This window comes from Coloeus monedula, assembly GCF_965178545.1.
Source record: "Coloeus monedula genome assembly, chromosome: 5".
NCBI lineage: Eukaryota > Metazoa > Chordata > Aves > Passeriformes > Corvidae > Coloeus > Coloeus monedula.
Genome location: NC_138785.1, coordinates 73787508 through 73806811, shown reverse-complemented (window position 1 = coordinate 73806811; position 19304 = coordinate 73787508). Strand labels below are relative to the sequence as shown.

The 19304-nt window shown below is 51.7% G+C and overlaps 1 protein-coding gene across 12 annotated transcripts in view; it reads right to left on the bottom strand.

Annotated features, from left to right (window-relative positions):
- Positions 1-19304, bottom strand: part of DYSF (dysferlin) — an 81990-nt gene that overhangs the window by 11841 nt on the left and 50845 nt on the right. For all 12 annotated transcript variants that reach the window (XM_082282347.1, XM_082282348.1, XM_082282339.1 and 9 more), the window contains 10 exons: positions 17038-17136; positions 16351-16479; positions 15448-15603; positions 14094-14185; positions 11473-11643; positions 10879-11021; positions 7635-7774; positions 6744-6832; positions 6432-6527; positions 3949-4090 (listed from right to left, as the gene is read on the bottom strand). In XM_082282347.1, coding sequence (XP_082138473.1) covers positions 3949-4090; positions 6432-6527; positions 6744-6832; positions 7635-7774; positions 10879-11021; positions 11473-11643; positions 14094-14185; positions 15448-15603; positions 16351-16479; positions 17038-17136 — 1257 coding nt within the window. The remainder of the gene's footprint in view (positions 1-3948; positions 4091-6431; positions 6528-6743; positions 6833-7634; positions 7775-10878; positions 11022-11472; positions 11644-14093; positions 14186-15447; positions 15604-16350; positions 16480-17037; positions 17137-19304) is intronic.

The window sequence follows — 19304 nt, the reverse complement described above, 5'->3', positions numbered from 1 at the left end:
AGTCTCATCCTGAAGGAATTTGGGAGTCCTGGACATGCAGGAACACTCCTTGGATACTCCAGAATCCCTGAGGTTGGAAAATCCTCCAGGATCAGCGAGTCCAAGCTGTGCCCGATCCCCACCTTGGTGCTGAGTGCCACATCCAGGAAGTCCTTGGATACCTCCAGGGATGGGCACTCCAAAGCTCCCTGGGCACTTCCAAGGCCTGAGCACCCTTTCCATGAGGAAATTCCTGCTGGTGTCCAACCTGAGCCTCCCCTGGCACAGCTTGAGGCCATTCCCTCTTTTCCTGTTGTTCTCTGGGATCAGATCCCGAATCCCATCCGGCTCCAACCTTTCAGGGAGTTGTGCAGAGCCACAAGGTTCCCCCAATCCCTCTTTTCTCTGGGATGAGCCACTTGCCCAGCTCCCTCAGCTTTTCCAGGTGCTCCAGCCCTTTCCAGCTCCATTGCCTTCCCTGGACACGCTCCAGTCCCTCCATGCCCATGAGGATCCCAGAACTGGACACAGCATTCATGGAAAAGCCGTTTGCTCTGACATTCCATGCCAATCCTTTCCTGCCCTAAAAAACTTCCCAGATCCAGATTTGCCAGCCACATCCAGCTGCTGCTGGAATTGGCACGGGGAGCTGAACATTCCAAAATCAACTCCATGAATTTTCCACCCCGTGATGCCTGCGGGATGTGGGAGCTGAGCTCCTCCCTGAGTGGGTGCCTGGGAAAACGGGATCCATATCCAGGTGACCTTGGATTGTCCTGGTTGGCCCATGACCCATCCAACAACAGACTGGGAATCCAAAGTTTAAACTTCCAGTTTAGGCTGGAATTTAGGGAAAATTCCTTCATGGAAAGGGTTGTCCAACCACACACAGGCTGCCCAAGGAAACAATGGAATGCCCATCCCTGGAATGATGTAAAAGCCCTCTGGATGTGGCACTTGGGGACACTTGGGTGGCCTTGGCAGAGCTGGTGGTCTTAGAGGGCTTTTCCAACCTAAAAGATTCCACGATTTCCTCCTTTTCCATCCCAGAAACTGTTTTCCTGCAGGATTCAAAAAGTTGTCTGCTCTTCCCATGCAGCCAACATGGCTTGGCTTGTCCAGGGCTGGGAGAGAAAGTTGGCACCAAAAAAAGCGGGAACAAAGTTGGGAATTCCAAAGGAATGCTGAGAAAAGCATTACAAAAGCATTTCCATGTTTTCAGAAGAGCTGTCCCAAAGATGGGGATATTTCTTTTCCATGGATATATTTTAGAACCTCAGACTGGGGGAAATTCCACTCTCAGAAGGAAAAGAAAAATCTTTATAACATTAATCCAACCAGGAAAGTTCTGGAAAAACATCCAGAAGTAGTTGGGAGGTTCAGAAAAGTGGGAATAAGAGCAGCATCTGGGATTCCCTGGGTTTCCCTGGTTTTCCCTGGGTTTCCCTGGATTCCTAGGCTCCAAACCACCCCAGGTGTTACCGTCAGACCGAAATATCACGGACACCCCCTTATCCAGGGGCATCCTTGGTTTTTTGGGAGAGTATTCGCAGTCTGGGTTGGGATGACACGTTGAGACCTGCAGAGCTGCATCCAGCTCTGGAATTCCCAGCTCAGGAAGGACATGGAGCTGTTGGAGTGATCCAGAGGCACCAGGATGATCAGAGGGATGGCGTAGCTTTGCTATGAGGAAAGGCTGGGAGAGCTGGGAATGTTGCCCTGGAGAAGGGAAGGAGCCAGGGAGAGCTGTGAGCCCCTTGCAGGGCCTCAAGGGGCTCCAGGAGAGCTGCAGAGGGACTGGGGCCAAGGCCTGGAGGGACAGGAGGCAGGGAATGGCTTCCCAGTGGGAAAGGGGAGCTTGGGCTGGGATGCTGGGAAGGAATTGCTGGCTGGGAGGGTGGGCAGGGGCTGGGCTGGAATTGCCAGAGCAGCTGGGGCTGCCCCTGGATCCCTGGGAATGTCCAAGGCCAGGCAGGACACTGGGGCTTGGATCCAGCTGGGATAGTGGGAGGTGTCCCTGGGTGGAACTGGATGAGGTTTCAGCTCCCTTCCCAGCCAAACCATCCCATAATTCTGTGATTCCTAATCCACCTGGCCACACTGCCGGGAGCTCTGATGTGGAGCGAACAAAGGAAAACCATTGGAAAACTCCTTCCCTCCTGGCGCAGTTGGGCACAGGTGGTTTTGAGCAGCTCCCAATTCGCCACAGTCACTCCCAACTTTTGATTGAAATTCCACCTTCCAGCGCCTGCCTTTCCAGCCGGGATTTTTACGGCCGCAGGAACGAAGCCGGAGTTCAAACAGCACATGGCGAGATCAAAAAATTCCCGCAGCCGGAATGCTCCACCCGGCTTTTCCTTCATTATTCCGGCCTTTACGGAGAGCTTTTACAAGGTGTTTATTTTCGGATCCAGCGTCGGCAGCCATGTGGTGGGAAGAGATTCCAGATCGGCACAGCGGGATGGATTTGCTTAAAGGGGTTTATGGACGGGGTCTTGGCTTTTTCCAAGCGGGATAATTGGATGTAGTACACCCTGTACTTGAGATTTGTTGGATATGAAGCGTGAAATGGGCCCGGCTGGATTCTGTCAATCATTGGAACTGCCCAGGGAGGCCTTTGGAAGCTGGGAATTGTCTGGGATGGGGGATTCGTTTGGCATCTTCCCAGCCGAGGCGCTGGTTCCATGGAAAATAAGATGGGATGGGTATCCTGGTGGGTTTTGGGGATCACTGTGGGTTTTGGGGATCACTGTGGGTTTTGGGGATCCTGGTGGGTTTTGTGGATTCCAGGGGGTTTTGGGGATCCTGAGGGGATTATGGAATCCCTGAGGTTGGAAAATTCTCCAGGATCAGCGAGTCCAAGCTGTGCCCGATCCCCACCTTGGCACTGAGGGACACATCCAGGAATTCCTTGGACACCTCCAGGGATGGGCACTCCAAAGCTCCCTGGGCACTTCCAATGCCTGACCATCTTTTCCATGGAAAAATTCCTTCTGATATCCAAAATCCAGGGATGAAGGCTCAGGATTAGTGGATGAAGGACTTTGAGCCTCCCGGGAGGTGCTGCAGGAAGTCTGGATTGTCCACAGATCCCAAAGAGCCAAAAAATGACGGAATCATGGAATGGTTTGGGTTGGAAGGGACCTTAAAGATGATCCCGTTCCACCCCTTGCCAGGGACAGGGAATTTTCCATTGGATTATTCCTCTTAATCCTTTTAATCCACTAAATCTCCAGGTGAAGGAAATTTAAATTCTCCCTCCTCTATTGCTCGGTATTTTCCCTAATTCCCATTATTTCCATGATTTCCACCCTCCAATTTTCCCCTGCATTATTCCATGCACCCAGCCCAGCTCCACTCCTGTTTCCTTCCCATCCTGGAATTCCCACACCCCACTGCACGAACTGATCCAAGGAACACCAGGAGCAGGCAGAGGAACAAGGAGATCAAAATCCCACCCAAAAAAATTCCATCCATTTCAATTCCCAATCCTTGAATCCAAAGCTTTTCTTCCAGTGGCACATCCCAACCCTTGTTCCCATCAGGAATTTGGAGGCAGCTCCGTCTTTTCCCAATTTTTAGCCTTTTTGGGAAGTTTTTGCACGGCACGACGTCCGTTATTCCATGCTAGGAAACAGAGGTTCCCACCAAACCATCCCCATGGAATTGCCATCTCCAGCTTTGGAAGATCCCTGTTGTCCAAGAGCACTCGGACACTTCTTCCAATATTTTTCCTGCTCCAGCCTGGAGGATCCTTTCCCATAGGGATGAGTCTCTCCAAAAAAACCACCTCTAATTCCAACCCTGTTTTTCTTCCAAATGCGGATTTTTGAACAAAATTCCCACCATTTCACAGTCAGAACCACGGAAAGGCCGAGCCTTGCACGGCTCTGCTTGTGAAGGTCTAAAATTCTCCTTTCAGCCCAGAATTCCCACAGGGATGCAGAAATTCCATCCAGGATAACTCACCTTCTTGGCCACGTGGCACATCTGCTCTGCTGGGAGATAATCAAAGGGAAAGACGAATCTCCAGTTGAAATTCCCTTCTCCTCCCATGGATCTGTAGTGGACATCCGTCTTCTGCTTGTTCTCCTCGTGTCCCACCAGCCACCTGCCAGGGACAAACAGAGCCCATGGAAAAGCGGGATCACGGCGAGGATTTGGGATCTCGCTCAATGTTACAACATCCACGAGTGGGAAATGGAATGTTCCTGGTCCCGGTGGCTGCTGGGGGTAGGGAAAACCTGGAGATGGGAGAGGGAATGCAGCAGTTCCAGGGTTGGGAGATCAATCAGTGCTGCAGGTGGCAACTCCAGAATTCTGGAATCATGGAATCATGGAATTATGGAATGGTTTGGGATGGAAAAATATTAAGGATCATCCCATTCTCACCCCATCCATGGGCAGGGACAGCTCCCACCATCCCAGCTGGATCCAAGCCCCAGTGTCCAGCCTGGCCTTGGACATTCCCAGGGATCCAGGGGCAGCCCCAGCTGCTCTGGCAATTCCAGCCCAGCCCCTGCCCACCCTCCCAGCCAGCAATTCCTTCCCAACATCCCAGCCCAAGCTCCCCTTTCCCACTGGGAAGCCATTCCCTGCCTCCTGTCCCTCCAGCCCTTGGCCCCAGTCCCTCTGCAGCTCTCCTGGAGCCCCTTGAGGCCCTGCAAGGGGCTCGCAGCTCTCTCTGGCTCCTTCCCTTCTCCAGGGCAACATTCCCAGCTCTCCCAGGCTGTCCATCACTTCCTCAGGAATCCTGTCCACAGCTTGACAGCCTCTTCCATGAAGAATTTTTCCCTAATATCCTACAAGGATAGGGAGGCTCCAGTCCCTGCACAGGAGGCAGCAATGGATGGAAGGAAAAGTCTCCACTGGATCCCTGATCCATAGGGCAGATCCTCAGGCACAAAAAGGATCTTTTCATCCCTTCCCAATAGGATTTTTCAGGATGACTCTCCTTGGGGATGGGAGATCTGGAAGCTGAGGAAGTTTTGAACTCATTTCAAGCCCTGCAAGATTCATTTGGATGCTAAAAATTGGGAAAGGGATTTCAGCAATCCCTGGATGCTCCCACTTTTCCAGCAGCATGACTTTTTAGGAGTCCCAAAAGACACTGAGCAGCTTAACCGGAGCTCATAACATCGGACTTGATGGGAATACCGGGAAAGCAGCACGGCATTCTGGATTTACAGGGGGAAAATCGGGATTGTAAAAGGGGGATTTACAGTCTGTTCCCAAATCCCGCCTCTTCCTGCCCATAAATCCCAAGAAGGCACAAAACAAGGAACTCCCTTGGCTGGGAGTTCCGCAAAATAAATCCTAAATGGAGTCAGTCAGGGAAGGGAATGTGCTGGAGGAGCTGTTTCCAGGAATAAAGGGAATTCCAAAGAAAGCAGCCGTGCAAATAATCCAATCTATGAGCACGGAAAAAGTCTGGGAGAGGAGTTGGGAATGAGCAGACAACAAGATCCTCTCTCTATGGCCAGGCTGCTCCCACATCTCATCCCACTATGGGAACATCCAAGCGGTCCAAGGAAAAATATTGCCATGGGATCATCCCAGAGATCTGAAGAAAAAGGTTGTGAGCTCAGCAGAGACATGTCATCCAAAAAACTGGATCCGTGGCTGGAGAGGTGTGGATCCATGGCTGGAGAGGTGTGGATCCATAGTTGGAGAGGCGTGGATCCATAGTTGAAAAGGCGTGGATCCATAGTTGGAGTGTTGTGGATCCACGACTGGAGATGTGGATCCATGGTTGGAAAGGTGTGGATCCACAGTTGGAAAGGTGTGGATCCACAGTTGGAAAGGTGTGGATCCACAGTTGGAGAGGTGCGAATCCACAGTTGGAAAGGTGTGGATCCATAGTTGGAAAGCTGTGGATCCATGGTTGGAGAGGTGCGGATCCACAGTTGGAAAGGTGTGGATCCATAGTTGGAAAGCTGTGGATCCATGGTTGGAGAGGTGTGGATCCATGGTTGGAGAGGTGTGGATCCATAGTTGGAAAGCTGTGGATCCATGGCTGGAGAGGTGTGGATCCATGGCTGGAGAGGTGTGGATCCATGGCTGGAGAGGTGTGGATCCACGGTTGGAAAGCTGTGGATCCATGACTGGAGATGTGGATCCATGGTTGGAAAGCTGTGGATCCATGACTGGAGATGTGGATCCATAGTTGGAAAGCTGTGGATCCATGACTGGAGATGTGGATCCATAGTTGGAGAGGTGTGGATCCATGGTTGGAAAGCTGTGGATCCATGACTGGAGATGTGGATTCATAGTTGGAAATCCATGGATCCATAACTGGAACAGTTACGATGAACTGGAGAGCTGTGATGATCCCTCCATCCCAGCAGGATCCACGTCTATCCCACAATGCCAAGGACCACCTTCATTCCTTCCCTGCTGCTCCTGCGCCTCCAGCCTCTGGAATCCGGGAGACTCCGGAGTGGGACACTCACCCTTTGACGTAGATGTCGCTCATCTTCTCCCCGGTGATGCTGAGGTCATCCAGGATCACATCCTTGGTGTTCCAGATGATGCAGCGGAGGTAGAACCTGGAAAATTCCAGGAATAAAACCATGGGAAGGTGGGAAACTCATCCACCTGGAAGCCCAGTTGTCCCACTGAGGGATTTCCCTGTGGGAGCTGTTTCCCTGGAATGATGCCACACCTGTCCCTCAACCGGGTGGGTGAATCCATTCCCACCCGAGGCTTTCAAGCATTCCCAGCTCCCTTCCTGAAGAAAAGATGAGGAAAAAATGGGAAGTTACCTCTTGGCTTTGCGTGGAGTGACATTGAAAGGGGGGCCGGGATGTCCAAGGGATTTGGGAAACAGATCCACCCACATCTGGAGCTTTCCCTGCATGGAAAAACAGAGCCCTGAAGCCTCAGGAGATTCCAAACGGACACCTGAACTTCCCCAGGGAGAACTGGGATCCTTGGGTGGGAAGGGCCGATTCCTCAATGGAAAAGTGGCATTAAAATTATTTTAGGGATAGTTGGGAATGTGTTGATGGATGGAAATCCTGGGAAGCAGCTGAGGGAGGTGGGAATGGTCTGGAGCACCAGGAAAAGCTGTGGGAGCTGGGAAACAGGCTCAGCCTGGAAAAAACAGGGATCGGGGGTTTCTGGCTCTCCACAGCTTCCTGAAAGGCGGGAATTGGGATCTGCTCCCGGGGAATAACAGGATAAGAGGGAACAGCTTCCAGCTCTGCCAGGGGAGGGTCAGGTTGGACATCAGCAGGAATTTCCTCATGGAAAGGGTGCTCAGGCCTTGGAAGTGCCCAGGGAGCTTTGGAGTGCCCATCCCTGGAGGTATCCAAGGAATTCCTGGATGTGTCCCTCAGCACCAAGGTGGGGATCGGGCACAGCTTGGACTCGCTGATCCTGGAGGATTTTCCAACCTCAGTGATCCCAGGATTCCGGGAGAAGAATTCTGAGTAGGACTTTTAGACCAAAAATGTAAAATTAAATAAATTAAATTAAATTAAATCAACTTAAATTCAAAAATGGGAGCAGATCCTGGAGGGAATGACCACCTCCACTCCCTGGGACCATCCCGTATCCCAGGGCAGACATTCCCAGCAGGATTCTCCCCCTGGATATGGCTGGATCAGGAGATGATGTTCCTGGGCTCATCCCGGCCACATTCCCGGACCCACCTGCTCGATGTCTGGCTGGAGGGGGCTGTAAAGGCGCCGGGTCTCCACGTGCTCCGGAACCAATCCCTGCTTCCGGAGCGCGGCCAGGGCAAGCCGCTCCTCCACCGGCCCCAGGTGCGGATTCGGGGGTTTTCCATCCTCTGGGAATTGGAAAAGTGCAGAGTTCATCCCACAGGGATGGATTTTGGCCAGGAAGAGCTGGAGCAGTGCAGCCTCCATTCCCAAATCCATCGCCACAAACAATCCTCAGCACAGGTATCCCATTCCCAGTGGGAAAACCTGTGGGGACCCTCGTGCAACCACCCCACAAATCAGAGCCAGGGAAACAGGACAAAGATCCAGCTGGATCCCATGGAAAGGAGAATCCAATGATTGATCCTGCTCCTGTGTCCGGGTCTCCTAAAGTCCCAGAAATCGGGATTCCCGTCAACCCTCAGCTGATGTTCCCACTCCCAACAGTTTATCCCAGAGTTTAAAGCCATCCAGGATCTTCAACTGGGCGGAGACGAATGAGCTCCCAGTGGGATCCCATTTCTTCTCTGCTGGATTTGGGGTGAAAGATGGGAATGGGAGGAGGAGGAAGGACATGGAGACACCACCAGCACAGCCTGGGGGTTGTTCCAAGCTCCTACTCCAGTCCAAGTCCCTGCTCCAGTCCCACCAGGATATTTGTGGTCCTCCATCCACGGAAGACCTGGAATTATCTCCTCCTCCTCGCCTGCTCCACACCAGCCCCTGATCCTGCCTCAAATGGGCCAAAATTCCTCAGTAATGGACATTCCTGCCTTCTCTTCCTGGTCAGGATCCATCCATCCATCCATCCATCCATCCATCCATCCATCCATCCATCCCAGTATGGCCAATGGCCAGCTCCTGCCTCCCCATCCCATTCCTGGGATGGGACATGATTCTTGGATATCAGGAAAGTGGTGGAGTCCCCACCCCTGGAGGTGTCCAAGAAAAAACTGGAAATGACATTTGGACAAGGTTGGACTCGATCTTGGAGGTCTTTTCCAACCCGAATTCTGAGATTCCAGGATCTTCAAGGACTTTCCCAACCTAAAAGATTCCCTGATTCTCTGAATCCAACCCAAACAATCCCAAAATCCCAGGCTGGAGTTGGTGGACTTCACCCCACTCTACTCATGCACCTTCCAGGACCTTTGAAGCACAACACACTCCATAAATATTATTCCAACTCCACCAAATCCAGGTGAGATATCCCAGCTCCTTCCTTGGCAAGGAAGCGCTTAACTCCAGCCAGCTGGGCTAATTCCCAATGATTTCCCAAGTCCTGGAATCCTGGTGTGTGCGCACACGTGCGGCTTTACACACCGGAAAAAGAACGAGCCCCGCTCGGAGAACAACGAATCTGGGATTTATGGAACGACGGGCTGGGCGGAGAGGCTTGTAAAATCCCGGCTCTCGTGTTTAACGGCTCCAGTTTATTCCCAGTCCGGCTCCGGAGCTCGCAGCTGGATTCCAGATCTGCTCCGGGTCAAGCCTCGGGCTTTGTTCTGCTGTTTGAACTCGCGGCCATTAAAGCAGGCGAAGGTGACAGCAGGCGCTGGCACGGGGGGGGGACACATTTTAACACCTCCCCAGCTTTCCCTGGAAAATTTTTCCATAAGGAGAGGCTGTAAAGGATTCCTTGCTTCCCTTCTCCTCAGGGGAAAAGTTGAATTCCTGAAGGAATTTGTGCTTTGTTTCCCCAGAGCACAGAGAGGGGCCAGCCCTGGGTTGTGCCTCGTTTTGTGTCTCTGGTGATGTCCTAAAAAAATCCAATCAAACTTTAGGTGGGATATTGGGAATTCTTCCCTGCGATGGTGGGGAGGCCCTGGAGGAGAATTCCCAGAGAAGCTGTGGCTGCCCCTGAATGTCTGGAAGTGTGCAAGGCCAGGTTGGATCAACCTGGAATAGTGAGAGGTGTCCCTGCCCATGGAGGGGGTGGAACTGGATCATCTTTAAGGTCCTTCCAACCCAAACCATTCCAGGATTCCAAACTGCGGCTCCTGGACCTAACCCAGTGGGATTTCACCTCCTCCCAGGGCCAAAACCCTTTTTTTGTGCCTTAAAGAAGAGTTTTCCCAAAAAAAACACCTCCTATCCCAGGAATGTTGGGTCAGATGGAGGTGCCATAGGCAAACAAAAAGCTCCTCCCCAAAATTCCAGGACTTTTGCCCTCTTTGGTAGAAGCTGGGTTTGTCCCCCGATTCCCCCAAATCCTGACGGAATTCCCAGGTCTGTGTGTGGGATATTGTCTCCCTCTAGTGACCATCCCCAAAATGAGATTCCAGTGGCAGAGCTGCTCTTCCGGCTCCGGCAGCACTTGGAATATCAGGTTGGAGCTTCGCATCCCACAGTGGGGTGTGGTTGGATTTGTGTCAATCACTGGACTGAAGATCTGGAATGCAATCCCAGGATTTGGGACACAGCCACGTTTGGGAATGGCTCAGAGCCAATGGGGACAGTGAGAAGGAGGATGGGGACAATGCCACCACCCACTCCTGACCTCCATGATGCCCCTCTTCACGATGTCTCCAAGCACTCGGAACATCAGGCTGGAGCTTCTCACTCCCAGTCTGGAGGTGTTGGGTTTGGTCCAACTCAAGGTCAGTGTTCCTGGATTGAAGGTCTGGGTTCAATCCCAGGATGTGGAGCACGGCCAAGTTTGGGAATGGGTCAGAGCCAATGGGGACAGTGAGAGGGAGGATGAGGACAAGTCCCTCACCCACTCCTGGCCTTCACAATAACCCTTCTTGTGACATCTCCATGCACTTGGAATGTCAGGTTGGAGCTTCTCACTCCCAAGCTGGGGGTGTTGGGTTTGGTCAAACTCAAGGTCAATGTTCCTGGATTGAAGGTCTCCAATTCCAGGATTTGGAGCATGGCCAAGTTTGAGAAAAGTGCAGAACCAACATGGACGGTGAGGAGAAGGATGGGCACAATGCCATCACCCACTCCTGGCCTCCATAATGCTCCTCATGATGTCTCCATGCGCTTGGAACATCAGTTTGGAGCTTCCCACAAACATAAGGTCAACGTTCCTGGATTGAAGGTCTCCAGTCCCAGGATTTGAAGCACGGCCAAGCTTGGAAAAAGGGCAGAGCCAACGTGGAAAGGGAGGAGAAGGTTGGGGACAATGCCATCACCCAGACCTGGTGATGTCTCCATGACATCCAGCTCCACCCCTTGCTCTGCATAAGGGAAATTCTGCTATCCCGAAGCATCCATGACATCTTACCCAGCTCGGACAGGACGTATTCCTGCTCCCGGAAGATGATCCGGTCGGATTTGTAGGTGGGAGCTTTGTAGTTGTGCTGCAGGGAGAAGAGCTGGAGCAGCTGGGAAGGGCGGAGTTGGTCTCGCCACTGGTTGGGGCCAGAGCTGAAACCGAACAGAATCATGGAATCATGGAATGGGGTGGGTTGGAAAAAGGTCAAAGATCATCCAATGCCACCCAGGGACACCTCCCACTATCCCAGGTGGATCCAAGTGCCAATGTCCAACCTGGTCCCAGGGATCCAGGGGCAGCCCCAGCTGCTCTGGCAATTCCAGCCCAGCCCCTGCCCACCCTCCCAGCCAGCAATTCCTTCCCAGGATCCCATGTAAATCTCCCATTCCAGGGATGGGGCAGCCCCAGCTTCTCTGGGAGTATCCTCAGCACGAGGTCACCAGGAGACACCAGGGATGGAACAGGATCTCCCTGGAGGAGAACCAGGACTCTGGGAAGTACAGCTCGACAAGTTCCCCAGGACAACCTTGCCATGATCCCGTGGCCACCTCAGCATCCCAGTCCTGGGATCCACGGCCATTCCAAGCCCATGGAGATACCCACGTGCAGTAGGTTTGGGGGAGGCCGCAGCGCGCCCCGTATTTGGACAGGAAGCGATTCTCCAGGTCGATGACGGTCTCGCCGATCTTCTCATCCTTGGACAGGAGGTCGTAGTCGTAGAGGGTGACCTTGAGGTCCTTCTCCAGAGGCAGGGTGCAGCTCAGCTCGAACATCCTGGAAACGGGAGCGGAGAAATGCTTGGGAAAAGAGGATGGTGCCGCTGGAATTCCATGGGAATGGATCCACACCCACCCCATCCCACCAGTAATGGGATGGATCGTTGGTCATGTTGGACCAGCAGTGCCAGGGCTGTGTTGTGGTGGCTAAGTTTATCAAGGAATCACGGAACCATGGAATGGGTTGGGTCAGGAGACACCTCAGTGACCTCATTCCACACCTCCCATTATCCCAGGTGGATCCAAGCCCCAGTGTCCAGCCTGGCCTTGGACATTCCCAGGGATCCAGGGGCAGCCCCAGCTGCTCTGGCAATTCCAGCCCAGCCCCTGCCCACCCTCCCAGCCAGCAATTCCTTCCCAACATCCCAGCCCAAGCTCCCCTTTCCCACTGGGAAGCCATTCCCTGCCTCCTGTCCCTCCAGCCCTTGGCCCCAGTCCCTCTGCAGCTCTCCTGGAGCCCCTTGAGGCCCTGCAAGGGGCTCGCAGCTCTCCCTGCCTCCTTCCCTTCTCCAGGGCTCCGCTCCCGTGATCCATGTGTGGAAATGGAACCGAGCCTGCCCTGGGTTAATTTTTCCCTGGATAAATTCTTCCCAAAGAAACATTGATCCCATTTAGTTCCTCCTAATTGGACCTGACAGAGGTCACTGCGATATCCAGGGAAAAAGAGGAACAGGTGGGAGTCTGGAATCCTCATTGCTGTGGAGTTTGAAGAGGGAAAGAAATGACAGCTTTGGGAAAAAAATCCTCTTAGAGGAAATATCCAAAACAGGAGTCAGGCCTGGAATCATGGAATTCCAGACTGGTTTGGGTTGGAAGAACCTTAAATCCCATCAAATTCCAACCCAAGGCAGGGACACCTTCCACCAGCACCAGATCCACCCCTCTGGATACAAATGGATCCAAACTGAGCCAGCCTCATGGATTTTGGAGACGCGGAATGTGGCACGACTGGGAGTGCAGGAGAATCTGAGCACCACCATAATAAATAATAAATAATAAATAATAAATAATAAATAATAATAAATAAAATCCGGGACTGGGGACACAAACAGGGATCAAATCCTGCTTCCCATAAAATCCATCTGATTTTCCAAGGCTGCTCCCACCAGTCCAGGCCACCAATGCTGGGACACCTTCCCAACAAAGCAAGATGAAGAGGGAGTTAAATTTAGATGGGATGTTGGGAAGGAATTGCTGGCTGGGAGGGTGGCGAGGGGCTGGGCTGGAATTGCCAGAGCAGCTGGGGCTGCCCCTGGATCCCTGGGAATGCCCAAGGCCAGGCTGGACACTGGGGCTTGGATCCACCTGGGATGGTGGGAGGTGTCCCTGCCCATGGATGGGGTGGAACTGTTGGGATTTAAGGTCTTTTCCAACCCAGACCATCCCATGATTCCATAATTCTTTGATAAAACTTCCCACCCTGGCTTTACACTCCAGGTCCTGGCAGCTGATAAACCCCCAGGTCCTGGCAGCTGATAACCCCAGGTCCTGGCTGATTTTAACCTCAGGCCCTGGCTGATTTTAAACCCCAGGTCCTGGCAGCTGATAACCGCGAGTCCTGGCTGATTTTCACCCCAGTTCCTGGCTGCTGATAAACCCCCAGGTCCTGGCAGCTGATAACCCCAAGCCCTGGCTGATTTTAACCGCAGGCCCTGGCTGCTGTGTAACCCCAGGTCCTGGCAGCTGATTTTAAACCCTCAGGTCCTGGCAGCTGATAACCCCAGTTCCTGGCTGGTTTTAAACCCCCAGGTCCTGGCAGCTGATCTTAAATGCCAGGTTCTGGCTGCTGATAACCCCCAGGTCCTGGCAGCCGATTTTAAACCCCCAGGTTCTGGCTGCTGTTAAACTCCAGGTCCTAGCAGCTGATAACCCCAGGTCCTGGCATCTGATAACCGCAGGTCCTGGCTGATTTTAACCCCAGGTCCTCGCAGCTGATTTGTAACCCCCAGGTCCTGGCTGCTGTGTAACCCCAGGTCCTGGCTGCTGTGTAACCCCAGGTCCTGGCAGCTGATTTTAAACCCCCCAGGTCCTGGCTGCTGTTAAAGCCCAGGTCCTGGCTGCTGTAACCCCCCAAGTCCTGGCTGCTGTGTAACGCCAGGTCCTGGCTGCCGTTAAAATCCCATTTCCTGGTTTTTTCCCAGCTGGCTGCCCTCCAGCTCCAGCCAATTACTTCGTGTTGTTCCCAGTCCCTCCTGCACTCTTAATTAGTGCCTTAATTACTCCCTTCCTCTCCTTAAAATCTGCTCCAGGGTGGCTGCTGGGAATGGTTATCCTGCTTTTCCCCAGCGTTCCCGCACAGGTGGAGAATTCCGCAGGGACGCTTCCCACTATCCCAGGTTGCTCCAACCTGGAATTGGGTGCTGGAATGGGAAGCTCTGCTTGGCCCAGCACAATTCCCTCAATAGGACATCAAAAATTCCATGGATCCCGAATGGAATCCACACTTACTTCCCAAAGACAGGCTCCAGAGTGCAGGGAAGGTAATTTTCCTGGTCATTTATGGATTTCTTTCCCACGGAAATCTTCACGTAGGGATCGCACTGGAGGTGGGGACGGAAAGAAACACAAAAATCCCGTGGGGTTGTTGGATTGGGAGTGACCTTAAAACCCACTCAATCCCACTCTTTTCCATAGGTTGTTCCAAATCCCATCCCTTTCCCGACTCAAATTATTCTGGGAATTGGGCATCAGTTTGGAAAGCAGGGAATTTCATTCAAGTCAGATTTTTTTGCCAGGAGACGCAAAAAATTCAAGGAAAAGATCCAATTCCACTAAAAGACTTCACCTGGATCTACAGGGATCCACCATCCCCATCACATCCAAAAATTCCCTGAAAAAAAGATCCAGGCCAAGTTTCCTCATCATTTTTCCCTCATTTCCCTTTTCCTGCTGATTTGTTTTTTAAGGAATGGACGGGAAACAGCACTCAGGGAATGGAATGAGCACCCAAGTCTTCCTTGGGCTGGGATGAGCCTCTGGAAAATTTCCATCCCAGAGGAAACTTGGGATCAAATTTCAGTTGGTTTGGGGTTTTAAATGCAAAAAAAAAAAGGGGGTTTTCCTTCTTTTTAATGCTCGGGAATCACTTATGGGAGATTTCTAAGGCATGGAACACTTCCGTTCCAAATCCATTGGAAAAAAAATGGGAAAATTCAAAAGCAGTTGGAATTTCTTTGTATGCTTTTCCATATATTCCATATATATATTTCCCATATTCCATATATGAATAAATACATTTATTTTTCCATATATTTTCATATACATCCATTTTTCCATCTATTTTCCGTATCTATTTATCATTTTCCCATCTATTTTTCCTCACATATTTCCCATGATATTCCTTAACTTTTCCCATTTTCCAGTGAACAAAGAGACTTAAAAAGAATTTTTCCCTGAATTTCTGGGAGTTTTCAGGGAAACAAAAGAGAATTTCCTTTTCTAACCAACACAATTCCCTTTTTCCTGGAATTTTACTTCCATACCAGCAAAGCTTTGCAAGGAAGAATTTTGGGAAAAACGGGATTTTGTTTTCTTTGGCACCAAAACACCAAAAAAACCCCCAAAATAAAACCAAACGCAAAACTCGTGGAACTAATCCTGAAAAATCAGGATGGAGGAAGAGTTGGCTCCTGGAATTCCCAGATATTCCAATGGAGGCAGAAATGAGAGACAAAGTCCTACATTTGAAGGCAAATCCGCAAATTTTGACCAAATTTGACCAAATTTTGACCAAAAAAGCTGTTCCAAGAATCGACTCCAGGAGCCAGCCCAGAGCTCTTCCGGAGTTTTCCCACCGGGATACCTTCCCATTGGAATCCTTGGGCTGGAGGTCGAAGGCGCGGATGATGTAAACCCGGACCAGACATTCCTGGAGTCCCCTGGCCGGGAGCTGCTGGAATTGCCGGGGAGGCACTGGGACGCGTGGATCGTCGGGAAGAGGGTAAATCCTGAAGGAACCCTGGGAAGGACATGGGAATTCAGGGAACAACATGTGGATGTGGGGCCTGTGGGAGCCAGCTGGGAATGACTGGAATGAATCATGGAACCATGGAATGGTTTGGGTGGGATGGGAGCTGAAAGCTCATCCCAGATCCATGGGCAGGGACACTTCCCATCATCCCAGGTGGATCCAAGCCCCAGTGTCCAGCCTGGCCTTGGACATTCCCAGGGATCCAGGGGCAGCTCCAGCTGCTCTGGCAATTCCAGCCCAGCCCCTGCCCACCCTCCCAGCCAGCAATTCCTTCCCAACATCCCAGCCCAAGCTCCCCTTTCCCACTGGGAAGCCATTCCCTGCCTCCTGGCCCTCCAGCCCTTGGCCCCAGTCCCTCTGCAGCTCTCCTGGAGCCCCTTGAGGCCCTGCAAGGGGCTCACAGCTCTCCCTGCCTCCTTCCCTTCTCCAGGGCAACATTCCCAGCTCTCCCAGCCTGATCCAGAGCAGAGGGGCTCCAGAATCCTGGAATGCTTTGGGTGGGAAAGGACCTTAAATCCCACCCCATTCCCACCCCATCCATGGTCAGGGACACCTTTCCCTATCCCAGCTTGTCTCCAATCCCCATCCAAGCAGCCTTGGACAGTTCCGTGGATGAGCATTCCACAACTCCCACAATTCCTGGAGTCATGGAATGATTTGGGCGGGAAAGGACCTTAAAGATCCTCTAATTCCCAGCCCTATGAACACAATCCATGGGGACGGGGCCATTCCCACCTTGAATTCCCCCACGACTGAGGGGTCATCGCTGGAATCCTGGGATCTCCCCCGGAATAGTTTGAAGGTGTGGCAGAAGTCTGAGAGATGCTCAAATTCCTCCACGTTTTCCAGCTCCGTCTCGTAGACCTGAGGAGGAAAAGATGGAGCAGGGAAAAAATTCCAACCAAATCCCTCAATCCCAGGAAAATTCAACCCACTGGGAGAAATTCCCAGGAATTTCCCTCCTTATTTCCCTCTGGGACAGTGAGGAGAATTTGGGAATCCCACAGAAAATTCCAGCCCATCCCAACGACCCAGACAAAGCCAAAGTCTCCTGGAGGGTTTTTCATGGATAGAGATCTTCCAGCTGGGAATATTTTCCTTTAAACCAAGGAAAATCTTCCCAATTTGGGAGTTCGTGTTAAATTTAGGATTTCTTGTGCCTGAATCTCCATTTTCCCTCAGAAATCCCAGATTTTCCTCATTCCCAAACCCTTCCCAGGGAGGCAGTTCCCCACCCCCTCTGCCACTTCCCAAGGGAAAACTTCCAGGAGTTTCCTGAAAGAATTTTGCAAAGGAAATGGAATTTTCCACACTGAGGAAAACGTTTCATTTTTTTTTTTTTTAACCCAGATGGAAAAAAAAAAGCCTCAAATCCCAAGGAAATCATGGAAAGTGGAATTCCACCCGACAGAAGCCACTCACCTTCAAGGTGTCAAATCCCTTTTCCAAGTAATATCCACATTTTTCCCTCTCTCCCGTGGAAGCGTAAAATTTGCTCCACCAGTCGATGAATTCCTCCTCCTGCAGCCAGAGATCCCAAAGTTACTCCTTTTCCACAAGGAAAATCCCAGGAAAACTGCAGCAGCAGCTCCCAGGTTTGGGAAGTGAACCCTGCGTCAACCCCATCCCTGATTTCCAGGTTTTTTGGGATGCTCCCAACCTAAATCCGACCGTTGCGGCCACTGTGGGTATTCCCAAGAGGATGATTCCCCATGGGAAGATGGTGTAGAGCTCCAAGAAGAATATTCCAAGAATTTGGAGCATTTTTAGGGAATTTTTGGCCAGTCAGAGGGTGGTTTTCCCAGGATTTCCATGCAGGAAATTAATTTAACTCCAGTGTTAACAGCCTGAAATGTCCCAATTTTAGGCTTTCCCTGGAAATTTTTGGGATTTAGGAGACAGGGATTGACTTCTTGGTTGTATCCCAGCACCACCCCAGCCTCCCCATCCCAACAAAACCTGCGGCTAAATGAAAAAATCCATAAAATTCCCATCTTTCCATTAAAATCCAACAGCGCTCAGGTCTCCTGAAGGACACAACCCTTGGATAGAAAAAAAAATGGGAAGATCCCACAAAATCTCAGCTCCCACCATCACCCATCGCCTCATTCCCAGTGTGAAGCATTCCAGCTCCAAGAATGCTGCTCCAAAAGGAAAAGCAGCCACGCTGGCTCAACAATTCCATGGATTTTATAGGAATCCCGTGTTTTAGATCGCTTTGCCGGCGATCCATGAAAAATTCCTGCAGAATCCTGGTGTCTCCTATGAGGAAGCCACAAAATTCCAGCTCGGTGGCCTCACGGAGGATTCCAAATGGAATTTTACTGGCTTTATATTTGAAGCCAAAGGCACAATGGATGGACATTGGATTTAGTTGGAATATTCCGGAAATTCACTCCAAGGCTTCTGCCACCTCCTGGGGTATTTTGGGGGGGGGGGGAGATCCAAATTTTCCTTTCATCACTTCCCCATTTCATTGTTTCAAAAGCTCCATTCGGCCATCGTGACATTCCACAGGTATTGGGACACAAGGAAAACGCTTGGATTCATCCCGGGACTTACCCACAGAATCTTCTGCAGCCCCAAGGGAAAGAGTTGGATTAGAGATTTTGGTGGATTTTGACCAATACTCCAATGAAAAACAGGGAGAACATAAAAAGGAGGGAAGTGGAGCAGCTGGAATGTTAACAGCGATGGACATGATTCCACTTGGGAATGGGAAAGCCGTGGGAAGCGATGGATCGGCAAAGGATGGATTGAGGGATTTCATTTATCCAGGGGATGGATAAAATTCCCTCCAGGTATCCCAAACCGCCTCCAGGGATTTATCCTGGACATGGCACAGAGAATCTCTGGGATCAGGATCTGTGCTCCCTTTCCAGCTTTTTCATGGATCCCGCTGGGCACAACCCCCGGGTGAGCATCCCTTGTGGATAAATTTATTCCCCAGTGACCAAATCCTCAAATTTTCCTGGAAAAGGAGCTTATTCCCACCTGGAAAGCCGCTGCCATGATTATCCAGAGGTTTCCTGTCTCCTTATCTCTGTTCCCTCCCTCTTGTTCTCACCACCCTTGAACTCCAACCTTTTTCCCAAGAGGGACCCGTCCCATGGATATCCTAGGAATTATGGGATCATTCCCCCTGATCCCATCATCCCAGGAGCTGCAGCAGCTCTGGGAATAAAGCAGGGCTGGAAGGAGGGGGATTTCTCCTTTATGGAAAAAATTCCTGCCTGAGAGGGTGGGGAGGGGCTGGGCTGGAATTGCCAGAGCAGCTGGGGCTGCCCCTGGATCCCTGGGAATGCCCAAGACCAGGCTGGACACTGGGGCTTGGATCCACCTGGGACAGTGGGAGGTGTCCCTGCACATGGATGGGGTGGGATGGGATTTAAGGTCCTTTCAAACCCAAACCATTCCAGGATTCTGGAGCCACTCTGGATCAGGCTGGGAGAGCTGGGAATGTTGCCCTGGAGAAGGGAAGGAGGCAGGGAGAGCTGCGAGCCCCTTGCAGGGCCTCAAGGGGCTCCAGGAGAGCTGCAGAGGGACTGGGGCCAAGGGCTGGAGGGACAGGAGGCAGGGAATGGCTTCCCAGTGGGAAAGGGGAGCTTGGGCTGGGATGTTGGGAAGGAATTGCTGGCTGGGAGGGTGGGCAGGGGCTGGGCTGGAATTGCCAGAGCAGCTGGGGCTGC